The 14,835-nt window shown below is 43.3% G+C and overlaps 1 protein-coding gene across 2 annotated transcripts in view; it reads left to right on the top strand.

The window, feature by feature from the left end:
* The first annotated feature begins 2,079 nt into the window (after positions 1-2,079).
* Positions 2,080-14,835, top strand: part of RNF138 (ring finger protein 138) — a 38,618-nt gene continuing 25,862 nt past the window's right edge. Inside the window, exon 1 of one of the 2 annotated variants that reach the window (XM_007455166.1) lies at positions 2,080-2,273. In XM_007455166.1, coding sequence (XP_007455228.1) covers positions 2,164-2,273 — 110 coding nt within the window. In that variant the 5' untranslated portion in view covers positions 2,080-2,163. The remainder of the gene's footprint in view (positions 2,274-14,835) is intronic. The other variant, XM_007455165.1, reaches the window with a different exon arrangement.

The following is a 14,835-nucleotide window of genomic DNA, read 5'->3' on the forward strand; positions in this document are numbered from 1 at the left end:
AAAATTAGCGTTCTTGCTCTACCTTATTATGGAGGAAAGGGAGAAAAAAAATACAAAATGTAGTTTGGTGGTGGAGGGAATTCGCTGTTCATTGGACAAATAATTCAGTGAGTATTACTCTAGGAATTGTCATTTAAAGATGAACATTAAGACCCATTTCCGCCATGAGGTTTTCTCTAAGTCCATACAAATCCAATCGTTCTTTTTCCTAGCCTCATTATAGTCCCTGTTAATGAAAAATTTAATACTTTGGCAAATACCATTTTTTGTCTTTTCATTTTGATAGATATCCAAGAGTATAAATGAATTGAGAGCAAAGTTCATGACACCTGCATAACATCTAACACAGTGCCAAGGACACCGTAGACAATAAATGACAGAACTGAATTAACTAGGCCTTTCAATGGCTTCTATTTATGATTCATTTTGTTCATAGCGGAAAGCTTTAACAAAGCATGATAATGAAACCTTTTTTTCTGAAGCAAATTGAGGATGCTTTATAATGTTCTAGATTTCTTTAGCTCCATTCATGTGGTTGTGACCTCATCTTATAGATCTATCAATTGTGTGGATATATCTCGGAATTAAGGGCCCATTAAAAAAAAAAAGAAAAAGAAAGAAACATTTGGGACTTCCCTGGCAGTCCAGTGATTAAGACTCCGCACTTCCACTGCAGGAGGCACAGGTTCAATCCCTGGTCCGGAACTAAGATTCCCACATGCACCATGGCCAAAACCAAACCAAAACAAACAAATAAAAAAGCATTTAAATTATTAAAAAACGGTGAAATTAGGTTCACGCTTCCACCTCATTCTTCTTCAAAGCTTATCAACAAAACAAAGGTGTTGGTGAAAAACCGCATCTGCGACTGTAACTTGTCACACACACTGTGTTAAGGTCTAAAGCTGAAACCCTCTCAAGGGGGCTTTAATTTTTCCTCTCCGAAGGATTAAAATCCCATAACGGATTATTACATAACACACCTTGACATGAACCAAACATTCTGACAAGGGCAACCATAAGGATCAAATATTTAATATCATGTAATGCTATTTTTTGAGGAAAAATTCCTGAAAACCCCAATATATCTGATAGGAGTGGCTCGAAAGGGGATCCCTGCTGTAGGGAAGCTGGGGGTACAGTGAACACCCAGCTGTTGACATCACAAGCTGCTGCATACGTCACAGGCCGTTTGCCATGGAGGCCGCCCTCCACCCCCTCATCGGCCCCGCGCTCGCCGCGTTATGTTCCGTGACCTGCGGGTCAGGCTGCAGGCAGCGCGATGCCACGACAGAGCAGCTGGAGGGGTCGGTGGGATCCACGTGCACCATGAGCCTCGGGCCCGGCCCTGTTTAAGGTCGGTGAGCCCAGCACACTCCGCCGGCCACTCCGCTCCCGGCCTCGGCGGCGAAGGCGGCAGCGGCTGGACAAGAAGCCCGAGAACGGCGCCCGGCTTCTCTACCAACTCTAGCCCGTGAAGCTGGCCCACCTAAGTGAGCGTCTACGCAAGCGGAGTGTAGGGGCGGGGCGGGGAGCCGCGGAAAAGCGTAGGTTGCAGCCGAAAGTCGGCTGCGCCGGTGGGGGGATCGGGGAGGGGGGTGGGAAAAAGGAGCCAAAAGGCCGGGGAAAATGACGCCGGCGGCGCAGAGGAGGGCTGAGTCGCGGCTGCCTTGCGGAGCCAGGTAAGGGAGTGGCCTCGGGCGGGGTCGCTCTTCGCGGGCGCTCGTGGAAACGTCAGTGAGGCCAATCGCCGGGCTGTCGGCCGCCACCTCCCGCCCAGCGCCGCCTCCCCGTCCTGCCCCGGCAAGAGAAGCAGCCCGGGGATTTACCCTCGCCCGGCGCGTGCGGCCGTAACGTCTCGGCGTTCTGTCCCGCCCCCCCCCCCCCCCCCCGGGAAAGGGCCAAAGGCAGACAGAAGCCCCTGCCTCCCCAGGCGACTCTCGCTGCAGCCCGCAGGCAGTGGGCACCAAGGCCCGGCCCGGCTCTGTGCTCGCCCTGGGGGGCCGGGCCCGCCCCTCCAGGGCCCCGCCTCCTTCCTGGCGCGAGCCGCTTCCTGACGCGATTCCCCGCCCCCTCCTGGTTCACGCAGGGAGTCGGGCCCCGGGCTGAAGCCGCCACCTGGGCCGCTGCTGCCGCCATAACCTCGATCCCCCATCTCCCGCCATGGCCGAGGAGCTCTCCGCGGCCACGTCCTACACCGAAGATGATTTCTACTGCCCCGTCTGTCAGGAGGTGCTCAAAACGCCCGTACGGACCGCGGCTTGTCAGCACGTGTGAGTAGACGCCCCCTCCCCCGCGCGGAGCCGGGTGGTCGTTTAGGCCCCTCACCCCGCCCCGGACCCTGGGCTGCGGCCTGGCGGGAGCCGAGCCCGCCACGGCCTCCCCGGGCGCCGCTCGGCGCCGAGGGCCTGTTCGCGGCCGGTCGGAGGCCAGGTCGCCCTCCCCCCTAACTCCCAGCCCGCTCTCTGCGCCTGGCCCCTCAGCCGGAGCTCCCGGGCCCCGGAGCTGCCTCGTTGCCGCGCCCCCGGGGCAGTGCCCGGAGCAGTGCCCAGGCCTGTCCCCGTGGCGTCCTCGGGCCCCGAGGCCTCAGTCTTCTCCTGCAGGCCCGGGAGGAATTGCAGGGAACGTGGAGCCTTTTTGTTTCCTAGCAACCTGAGTGAAGGCTGCGGTGTCGAGTGTCAGAACCGGCCGGAGGTGCCCGCACTGCCAGCTCGCCCGGCTCCCCGACCCGCCCCGCTTTCGAGCCTCCCTTTTCCTTTCAGAACCTTGGCCCATCCTTTCCAGATCGAGGAGCTCTCTTCTAACTTAACCTTTCAGACCCGCTTCACAGACCACCTTTGAAAGTGTTTCGATGCGTTCAAAATTCAGTGCAGGTTGGAATGACCTAGAATGGGTTTGCTTCCCTCATATGTTAGAACTGACAGGATTTCCGGGTATTGAAGTGATAGTTTCCCTTTGTTTTACCCTTCTGCATATTACTTGATTACTACAAGGGTGGAGATGAGAAAGATAGACCGCTGTTGTGAGGAATGAACTGAAATTAAGGCAGTAATCCTAGGGGTGATGGAGAACACAGAGGGATTCGGTGAGGTGGCCTGGTGCTGTTAGGAAGAACTTCGATAATTAATATAGACTCGTAGGGTGTCCGTAAGGGTTAGAAGGAGCCCTTCTGGTAAAGGTGTATAGCATTTCTGACACACCTAGCTGCTGATCAGAGTCCCTGGGGAGCTTTTTAAGTAAACATGCCAATTCCCAGGCTCCATTACAAACTTACAAAGAATTTCTGGCAGGTGAGGCTTGGAAATCTCTATTTGAAAAAGTACATCTAGGCTTGAAAGTTCTGTGTACTTACAAATAGCTGAAAAGAGTCGAACAAGTTTCTAAATCGATTTCTCCTTCGACCTTTTTTTTGGGGGGGGGTTCTATAATTTTGTAAAGAATGGATTGTTGAGTTTGGGGTTCTTTTTTTTTTTTTGCGGTACGCGGGCCTCTCACGGTTGTGGCCTTTCCCGTTGCGGAGCACAGGCTCCGGACGCGCAGGCTCAGCGGCCATGGCTCACGGGCCCAGCCGTGCATGTAGGATCTTCCTGGACCGGGGCACGAACCTGCGTCCCCTGCATCGGCAGGCGGACTCTCATGCACTGCGCCATCAGGGAAGCCCGAATTTGGGGCTCTTAATCACAGACTTCCTTACAGTTGTTTCTTGAGACCCATCCTTTTCACTCCGATCCCCAGTCTTACCTGCACTGTTGTCTACCTTATTCCTAATGGTAGTGGTTGTGTGAGCCCAAGAGTATGTGAGTTTTCACCATAGAAGTTACGCCAGTTATATTTTTGCCGCTTACGGGAGATGAATGACAATCTTATTCCTTTATCATTTGGTGCAACAAATGCAGATTGTTAGAAAAATATCTTGAGATGTTTAGGGAGCAGTGTATACTTTTAGTCTTTAATCTGTTAGTGTTTATTATAGCTTGATGCCTTTTCTGTGCTTGGGCTGGCAGTGGGTGGAAGAAAGGGAGGGAAGGAGGGCACAGTGAGGCAGTAGGTCTTTTCTGGACAGAATCATTTCAATTACCTGTTGGGTGATTGACCTCATAGAACTCATTGTAATCTCTAGTTCCCCTCAAAATTCCATGCGGTTTGCTCTAGTTCACTTCCCTTGTGAGACATTTTATTAAATCAAACTGTAGTTTTGGCTTGACCTCAAGGCTGTGGAAAAGAGAGTGAAGATGATTGTTGAGGGCTTTTCTTAAATCACCTCCCTGGGCTGGGATGTGGAAAGAAAATTTGAAGTAGGTTTTGTTAAGAGATCTGGACACTTACTACTCACCCTCCTCCATCCCCTCCTTTACCAGCATTGTCCCCTCTCAAATGAACACACAGTTGCTCTAAGGTTCTGGCTAAACAGTAAATTAAGGTGGAGGGAGAAAAAGTTTTCTTTGGAAAGGGTGGTAGTGGTGGAACAGGGTATTGATTGGGAGGAGTTTGGTGGGGAAATAGAATTCTGTTTTAAATAACCTAGTTTAGAATGTCATTTGCTTTTCCCTTTTCACAGAGGACAAACCTGTGCCTTTAAACAAATTTATATTTAGCTACAAAATTAATTTTTTGTTCATGAACAGTGAGAGATGAGGTGATAAGAGCTTTCATGCCCTGTGCCATTTCAACTGCAGTGAAGGATTTGCCCATTCTAGTAAAAGGAGCAAGTTCATTATCACTAGAATAACTTTACCAAAATGTAAATTCGCATTTTATCCTCATTCATTCCTTCAAACAGCAATTGTCAGATGCCTTCTGTGTGTCAGGTACAGGGAATACAAAGTGCTCTTTCTCTGGGACTTCCCTGGCTGTTCAGTGGTTAAGACTCCGCACTGGTTCGATCCCTGGTCGGGAAACTAAGGTCGCACATGTCGTGAGGCCAAAACAAAACAAAGTGCTCTTTCTCTGGAGAATGTTAATAGTCTAATGGAGAAGACCTATACATGAATGTGATTGGTATGGAAGAAATTGAGGAGGAGAATTTATGTGAGCCTTGAGAGCAGGTATTTAATTAGCCTATGAGTATAGGAGAGATTTCCTTGATGAAGTTATACTTTAGGTCAGAATCGGTATTCAGGGATTGTTGGGGAATACCCTGATTAGGTTTACAGCATATGCAGAGGTGAGGAGGGGTTACAGATACAAACTGTATCCCGATTACAAAGTTTGGCCAAAAGATGAGTGTGGTAGAGATGGAGCTTAGCGACATTGGCAGGAATTTACTGTGTAAGCCAATTTGAACTTCTTCCTGAAAGCCATAGAGACCTACTGAATAATTTTGGCAGAGGAGCAGCATGATCACATTTAAATTTTAGAATGCTTACTAATTACTAGCCTTGTCTAGCTTGGTACTGGTGAGACTAGTGAAGAGGTAGGTCATTCATTGCTCTGTCAGAGAGAAACGATTAGAACCTGAACCAAGGTAATAATAGAGGGAATGGAGAGAAGAGATTCCTGACATTTTAAGGAGATTGTGTAAGATTTGATGATTGTATGTCCAGTAGTTAAGTGTATGTACGTAGATCTGGAATACATGGAACTAAAGCTGTGAGTATGGACGTAGCCCCTGAAGGAGTATAAATTGAAAGATAACAGAGATCTAGATAGAACAAAGTGCTGGAGAATATATATTTAAATGTAGAGTGGAGAAAAGAACAGCCTGAGAAGGAATGGACAAGAATAGGAAGAAAACCAAGATAGAGTGTGACAGGAAACCAAGAAGAATTTTAAGTAAAGGTAGTCAGCAGTGTCAGATGCCTTAGAGTGGTCAGATGTTTTGAAAAACATGTAAAGATGAATTAAGAATATGAAAGTTGAGCAGGTATGTTTCAGAAGGTACAGACTGGAATAGTGGTAAGGTATTTATCTCTTGTTTTTTTTCCCTTTGTAATCTTCAAAGACTCTTTGAACCAAACCTCCCTTCTTTATTTTGAATGGTTAAAGAAATAACTCTGTACAGTTAGAAGTAAGCTCTATCACAATGAAAATTACATATAATAACAAGTTGATGCCTTGCCAGATTCCTAAAAATGGAAATCTAATCTTTTTGCTTCGGGGCCTATTTTATTTTTATTTTGTTTTTTGGCCATGCCGGGTAGTGTTCAGGATCTTGGTTCCCCAACCAGGGATGGAACCCGTGCTCTCTGTATTGGGAGCACAGGGTCTTAACCACTGGACCACCAGGGAAGTCCCAGGAAGCATCTTTTAAAATGAGCTAATATAAATCAGCCTCCGCTTCTCATTAAGCACAGATTTGTATGATTCTTTATTGATCTGCTTTGGATTATCCAGTCCCTGAATTTTCACTTAATATTTCTTACAATTTGAGCACCTTTATTGGTATCCTGTTTGGGCAGTTATGCTCTAAATACATATTTTCAAAATATCTTCTTTCCTACGTACTTGTTATAAATCTGGAAGCCAGGCTTATGTGGTTTCTTGCTGATATAATAATTGCTGCTCTAGGCCATCTTTTTTAAAAAATAAATTTATTTATTTATTTTTGGCTGTGTTGGGTCTTTGTTGCTGCGCGTGGGCTTTCTCTAGTTGTGGTGAGCGGGGGCTACTCTTCCTTGCGGTGCGCGGGCTTCTCATTGCGGTGGCTTTTCTTGTTGCGAAGCACAGACTCTAGGCGTGCGGGCTTCAGTCGTTGTGGCACACAGGCTCAGTAGCTGTGGCTCGTGGACTCTCGAGTGCAGGCTCAGTAGTTGTGGCTCACGGGCTTAGTTGCTCCAAGGCATGTGGGATCTTCCTGGACCAGGGCTCGAACCCATGTCCCCTGCATTGGCAGGCGGATTCTTAACCTCTGCGCCACTAGGGAAATCCCTCTTTGTACTTCTTATCACAGTTCATAATCATATTTTTGGGATCAGACGATTTGACTGATGCCATTCTCACCAGTTAGACTGGAAGCTCTTTTTAACAAGTTTTAAAAATATTTATTTATCTATTTATTTTTGGCTGCATCGGGTCTTAGCTGCGGCACATGGGATCTTTTGTTGCAGCACACGGGCTCTACATTGCGACACGCGGGCTTCTCTCTAGTTGTGGCACGGGCTTAGTAGTTGCAGCGCACAGGCTTAGTTGCCCTGTGGCATGTGGGATCTTAGTTCCCCGATCAGGGAGATTGAACTCACATCCCCTGCATTGGAAGGCACACTCCTACTAGACTGTAAGCTCTTAAAAGGCAGCAACCCAGGTCTACTTGTACTTACCTGAGCCTACTGTATGTATTTGGTATTGAATAAATGTATGAATGGTGGGTTTGTGTTGGGAGACCACAGCTTACTAGCTGTATCACTTGGTCAAGTCATTTAACTCCTTTCAGCCTGTTTTCTTCTCCATAAAACGGGTAGAAACAACCTGTTTCACAGGGTTGTTGCAAGGGCCAAATGAGATAATGTTTGTGAATGGTAATAATCTTGTATGTGTATTTTATAGTTTTCAAAACCCATAAAAATATAAAATTATGTTTAGTTTAATAACTATAGCATCTAACACAAAAAGCTAGATTATTATTGTAAACAGAAAGGAGGCTGTTTCAAGTTTTTTGGTCCAGATATTTAATATCGAAGGTATTATTGTGAATGGAGAATATTGTAATTCACAGCTTTAAAGGTACGAAAGGAAATAATATGATTGTCTCTCACAATCACTGTTACCTTATCTATTCTTCCAGAGAACAGCATACTGTATGCATTCTTTTGTACCTTGCTGTTTTCATGTTACTGTATTGGAGGTCATTCTATATCAGTACCTAAAGGGCCTTCTTACTCTTTTTTTTGGTGGTGGTGGGGGATTGTGGAATTTTCATTCATTCAGTAAGCCAACACTGAGTGTCCATTATGTGCCAACAATACTAATGTAGATTCTAGGGTTCAACAAACCAGACAAAAATTCCTGACCCCATGGAGCATATTTAGTGTTCTAGTGTTCCATTGTTTGATTTTTTTTTTTTTTTTTTTTTTTGCGGTACGCGGACCTCTCACTGTTGTGGCCTCTCCCGTTGCGGAGCACAGGCTCCGGACGCGCAGGCTCAGCGGCCACGGCTCACGGGCCCAGCCGCTCCGCGGCATGTGGGATCTTCCTGGAGTGGGGCACAAACCTTTGTCCCCTGCATCGGCAGGCGGACTCTCAACCACTGCGCCACCAGGGAAGCCCCATGTTTGATTATTTTTTTAATTATTAAATTATTTATTTATCCAGTCTCTTATCTATGGACACTTAGGTTGTTTCCAATCTTTTGCTGTTACAAATAATGGCACATTGATTAAACTTGTATGAATACCATTTCACATGTGAGAGTTTTTCCTGTAAGATAAATTTTCACAAATGGAATTGCTGGGTCAGAGGGTAAATACAAGGGAATTTGTCAGCTGTGTCACACAAGGATGATTATAGCTCTGTTGAAGTGTTTTGTACATGGAAGGTGCTTATGGTGTTGATTTGAGGACTATGGATTATATCTTGGGTTAAGTAAAATTTTGGATAAGATTAAGGTAAATTAGCCTTCATTGTTTTAATGAATATTAATGAATTCCTACTAGGTGCCCAGCTCTGTGTTATACCTACAGTGGTATATGGTTAGATATGATCCCTGCCTTCAGAACTGGCATTGGTGAGACACATTTTAATTCAAATAAACACTCAGATACATGTGCATTTACAAACTCATAGGTTTAAAGAGAGAGTATAAGAAGGGGACCAGATCTAGGTGGGTTGGTGGGTGGATGGGTACGTAATAAAGACCTTTCTTGAGGAAGTGAAAATGTTGCTGAGATTTGTGATGTGCAGGTATTAATTTGTGGAGGGCTGTGTTTGTGTATAGAGTATTTTGGGGTGAGGGAGCATTCTGGACAAAGACCCTGAGGTAGAAGGAACGTTCAGGGCCTTGTTTTCAATGAAGTGGCATCTTGCCTTCAGTCTCATATAGGTTTATTTATTTTGAAAGTCTTAGTTTCCTTGTTTGTAAAATAAAGGAACTTTTAAAACATTTATTTATTCTTAGGAATTCAAGATTATGTAAAGTTTCTGGAACCCTGCCTAAGTGCTCAATAAATAGTTACTGCTGTTTGTATAGATGTCATGTTGCTTTCCACAAAATTGGGCTAATTTACACAGTGCCATTAAGACTATTAAAGTATATCTGTATTCCATCATCTTTGCCAGCATTTTTTTTTTTAATTTCTCAAGCTTTTTACTTTCTAGTCTTTCTCATTCCCTTAATATAGTTACGTCTCCTCTAACAGCATAGATGGCTATCTTTTAAAACAGGAGAAAACAGAGGCAAAGAGCCAACTCATGTTAACCAACCTTACCCTTAGCTGAGTTAAAAAATGCACAAACCAAACACAGGTTCAAGGAAGCCAGTCTCTTCCCCATGACAGCTCAGAATAAGCCAAATAAACCCCAAGGAAAGGGCTACGTGGGAAAGCCTTCCCATCATCAAAGGGACAGGACAGAAAGTGCATGTGACACAATTTCAGGAGAGCTGAGAAATCTCTGGATCTTGCCTGAAAAGGAAAGCAGCTAACAAGATGGTTTTGGAGAGGAGGTGGAAAACAGTGCAATGGGACACAGAAAGGGCCTTGGGTTTGTAGCCTAGAAACCCCTCTCCAGGGACCTCTGCTGGTCTCCTTTGCACCCCAGATGGGCAGCCTCCTGGGAGCGTCCACCCATCTGGTCACAGCCCACGTCCACCAGTTACTGCAGCATTTGTTGGTTTACTTCTGTGGCGGCTGAAGGGCCCAATTCATTAGCAGAGGGCAGCAAGGAGTATCTGATTTCTCTCAGGGCTTTCTGGTAAGGCCCGAACTTCGGGTCTGTCCTCGTCTGCTGCTGCTGCTGCTGCTGCTGCCTGGCCCCTCAGGGCCTTGGCATCCAGCGGGGCGTCACTGCTCGGCCCTGCTGGCGGCCCCGGGGCGGGGGGCTTGGGCAGCTGCTTCAAGCCCCTCGCAGATCTCCTGCAGCCACTGCAGGCTGTTCCCAGAGTAGGTCGTGGCGGGAAAAGTCTTCGGCCGCATGGTTAGTCCAGTTTCCTTTGACCATAAATACAATCTTTTTAAAGTGTTTTTATTAGCTAAAAAGAAAAAAAAAACCTGTCAATAGTATCAGTTAGTTGTAAACACGCTTTCACAATTCCGTTTTTTTTTAGAAAGAGCTTTTTTTAAAAAAATAAATTTATTTTATTTTATTTATTTATTTTGCCTGCGTTGGGTCTTCGTTGCTGTGCACGGGCTCGCTGCTGTGCACGGGCTTTCTCTAGTTGCGGCGAGCGGGGGCTACTCTTCATTGCGGTGGCAACAATTTCGTTTAGAAAATGTTCTTTCCTTCCATTTTTGTAGTTCCTGCAGAGAACTGAACATTTTCCAGAGACTTCATTTTGAAGATCATCTCTACCTCGCGCCTTCTATGCTGCCGTCCGCGGCCGCTTGGCCCTCGGCTCCGGGGCCTCGCGGGGGACGCCGGGGTGGCTGGTGGGCGGGGACCCGGGACACCGGGCGGATGGGCGGGCGGCCCCATCTTCTGGTGCTCGCGCCGTGGCCCAGCGCGCAGCCCTAGCAGGATATTTGCTACGTTGAGCATTTTTTTTTAAGCAATATTTTGTTAGTTTAATGCAGTTCATAATGGTGTCTAGAAGTCGCTTTAAAATTTGTTTCTTTAGTTGCTAGCAACATATGGCTATGTGCATTTTTCCATATTAAATTTTTATATACTAATTTATAATTTTACTGTTCAGAGTGTGTAGGTACATTTGTGATCATTTCTGTGACTATGATTTAATAATAATCTATTGTAATTTATTACTTATTTTACATTATTTTCCTGTCAGTTGCTTTGTTTTTGGTATATTATTACATTTTCTTATACATTCAGATTTGAGATACTTGATTCTCTTTATCTAAAGTTATAATGCTATTCCATTTTTTCTGTTTCTTGAATCTTTTAAAAAAATTGTCCATTTTTGGACTTACCTGGAATCTACTAAGATATATGATGTGTGCTTTTGAATCTTTATTAATTTGCCTGTCTTATTTAATTGACCTCAGTATTTCTTAGAGGGCATTCCTTTTCCATTCTTTTAAAAATCTTTTTAGTATATTTGAATTCTTAAAATAATTTGATTCTTTGGGATTCTTCACTTTCATTAATTACTTTTACTATTTTTAGTACAGTATAATATGACTTGTTAAAATGTTTTTGGATATAGTAGTATATATACACAAACTTGCCAAAAGTACCTGCATGCACACAATGCTGTAAGTCCCATCAGGGTAGGGGTTTTCATCACTTTTGTCCCCTGATATGTCCCTAGTTCTGTTATGTAGTAAGTATTTAATACGTATTTATTAAGTGAATATGCATTATAATATACGGAGAAGTTAAACTGTTTATTTTGAGACCACTGTAGATTCACATGTAGTTGTAAAATAATACAGAAATTGTGTACCCTGGCCCAATTTCCCCTAATGGTAATGTTTTGTAAATAAAACCAGGATATCTTCCTTCTTGATAAAGAACGTTTCCATCACCACAAAGATCCTTCACGTAGCTCCTTTATAGCCACACCCACTTTCCTCTTGATCCCACCCTGTGCCTCCTTAACCCTTGGCAAGCACTAATGTTCACATGTTCTCTATTTCTTTTTTTTTTTTTCATTTTAATTTTATTTACTTTTTATTTTTTATTTTTGGCTGCGTTGGGTCTTCGTTGCAACACATAGGATCTTCGTTGCGGCATGCAGGATCGCTCATTGAGGCGTGTGGGTTTTCTCTCTCTACTTGTGGGGCGTGGGCTTTGTAGTTTGCGGCATGAGGGCTCTCTAGTTGAGGTGCGTGGGCTCAGTAGTAGTGTTGCATGGGCTTAGTTGCCCCACAACAAGTGGGATCTTAGTTCCCCAACCAGGGATCAAACCTGCGTCCCCTGCATTGGAAGGCGGATTTGTTACCACTGGACCGCCGAGGAAGTCCCATGTTATCTATTTCCATAATTTTGACATTTCAAGAATCTTAAATATTGCACAATTCTGTAAATAACAGTAAACCCACTGAAATGTACATTTTAAATGGGTGAGTGGGGTATGGTATGTGACTTAAATCTCAATAGAGCTGTTAGCAAAAAAAGAATGTTAAGTAATGTTATATAAACGGAATCAAACAATATGTAACTTTTTGGAATTTCTTTTTTTCACTCAGCATAATTCTCTGGAGATTCAGGTTGTTGTGTGTTTTCATTAGTTCCTTTTATTGGTGAACATGCATCCATACGTGGTATGGATGTACCACATTTTGGTTAAACATTCATTCACTGAAGGAAATCTGGAATAGCCAGTTTTTGACTATTACAAATAGAGCTGCTATAAATATTCATGTACAGGTTTTTGTGTGAACGTAAGCCTTCATTCCTCTAGGATAAATGCCCAAGAATGCAATGAATGCAATTATTGGGTCATATGGTGGTTGCATGTTTTGTATTTTGAGAAAATGACAAGCTATTTTCCACAGTATCTATACCATTTTATATTCCCACCAGCAGTGTATGAGTGATCCAGTTTCTTTGCATCCCCGCCAGCGTTTCATGTTGTCATTGTTTTATTTTTTATTATTTTTAAAATAAATAATTTATTTATTTTTGGCTGCGTTGGGTTTTCATTGCTGTGCGTGGGCTTTCTCTAGTTGCGGCGAGCTGGGGGCACATCACTCCAGTCTTTGCCTCCATCTCAATATGGCTTCTCCTGTGTGTTTGTGTCAGATCTCCCTTTGCCTCTCGTATAAAGACACTTGTGACATTTAGGACCCACCTGGATAATTCCAGCTAATTTCCTCATCCCCAAATCTTTAACAATAATCAGATCTGTTACAGTATGAGGTGATATTAACTTGTTCTGGGAATTAGGAAGTGAATGTATCTTTGGATGGCCATTACCCAGTTTACTATAGTCTATGATGTGTTTTGAGTTATTTTTTTTTTTTTTTTTTTTTTTTTTTTTGAGCACAGGCTCCGGACGCGCAGGCTCAGCGGCCATGGCTCACGGGCCTAGCTGCTCCGTGGCTTGTGGGATCTTCCCGGACCGGGGCACGAACCCGTGTTCCCTGCATCGGCAGGCATACTCTCAACCACTGCGCCACCAGGGAAGCCGTGTTTGGGTTTTTGTTAGTTCTTTGGTGACAGTGTTCTACGGGTAGTTAGTCTACCCTCACCATTTTTTCCCCACAAGCCCTGTAAGTTTTAGTGTGCAGTTTTGCAGAATGTGTCGTTTCTCAGTATTGTATTTATTGCATTATCAGAAATGCCTAGGGTTCAAAAAGCAAATAGTTTAGTAGCCAGAAGATGAAATTCTAGGTTATAAGTCACTTTCCCTCAGAACTTTGAACACATCATTCTGTTGTTTTGTCATCTGTTTGTTATTGCTGATGAGTTTGATGCTAATCTGATTCTCTTTCCTTAGTACGTGATCTGTTTTTTATTCCCTCTCTGGAAGCTATTAGAAGTGAAAAAATAATTATTTAAGATTTTCTAGTGATCCGGATGAAGATCTTTCAGAAATTCATTGTACTGGTCATTTGGTTGTCTCTTATTTTGCAGACGTATTTTTTTAGCTCTGGAAATTTTCTAGCGATTTTTTTTTTTTTGGTTTGTTTCTAAGCCCAGTTAGAAGATTAGTTTAGCTATTTTTATAACAGTTTAAACATATTTACCCTTGTTTTTACTCCTAATTGAAAAAAATTAAGTGTAGTATTCCTGACAGAAAAGTGCCCCATCATAAAAGCTCAGTGAATTTTTTTCAAACTGAGCACACCTATGTGTTCAACGCCCATATCAAGCAATATGAACTCCATTACCAGCATTTCAGAAACTCCTCACTTCTCCAAGGAGTGTATCCCACTTCTTCCAGGACACCACTATTTTGACTTTTAACAATATAGTTTTACCTGCTCTTTGATCTTTATAAAAATAGAATCATACACCACTGTAGGGCAATTATACTCCAATAGAGATGTAAAAAAAAATAGAATCATGCAGCTTGTAGTCTTTTGCGTTTGGCTTCCAAAGCTTAACATTATACATCCAAATTCATTCTTGTTACGGTATACTATAGTTTTAATTTTGTGGATATGCTGTCATTGTTTATGCATTTTTCTGTTGATGGACATTTGTATGGTTTTCAGCTTTTGGCTATTACAAATAGTGTGGCAATGAACTTTCTAGGAAATTTCTTCTGGTGAGATATGCAAGTCAGTTGGATATATACTTTGGAGTGGAATTACCGGGCTATATTAGCTACTGCCAAATGGTTGTATTAATTTTCAAAATGGTTGTATCAGTTTACACTTTTATAGCATTGAATGCAAGTTTAGGTTGGTTTCACATCCTCCTCAACACTTGGTATTTTCCACCTTTTTCATTTTGGTCATTCTGGTGGGTATGTAGTGTTATCATATACTATTTTAGGTATTGAATAAGTGGGCTTTGAAATTGTGGTTTATTTTATCTACTCCCCCTAAATACAGCTTATGTTTGTACACCCAGGTTTCAAAAAATCTTTTAATATTCTGTGTTTATATTTTACTTGTAATTGTTAAATTAGCCAGCATATTGACTACCTGCTAATAGTTACTAACCTTCATTTCGTTCACTCAAGCTCCATCAATTTTATGCATGGTTATCTCTATGTAATGAATTTTGTTGGTGCGAACTTTGTTGACAGTTTCAATTTTTATTTAAAGAGAAAGGTTTAGCTTAATAGTTTGGTGATAGTTTTACCTTTATCTCTTTAATTACTGTTTTCTCTTT

The sequence above is a fragment of the Lipotes vexillifer genome, unplaced genomic scaffold (assembly GCF_000442215.2).
Source record: "Lipotes vexillifer unplaced genomic scaffold, Lipotes_vexillifer_v1.1 scaffold90, whole genome shotgun sequence".
NCBI lineage: Eukaryota > Metazoa > Chordata > Mammalia > Artiodactyla > Lipotidae > Lipotes > Lipotes vexillifer.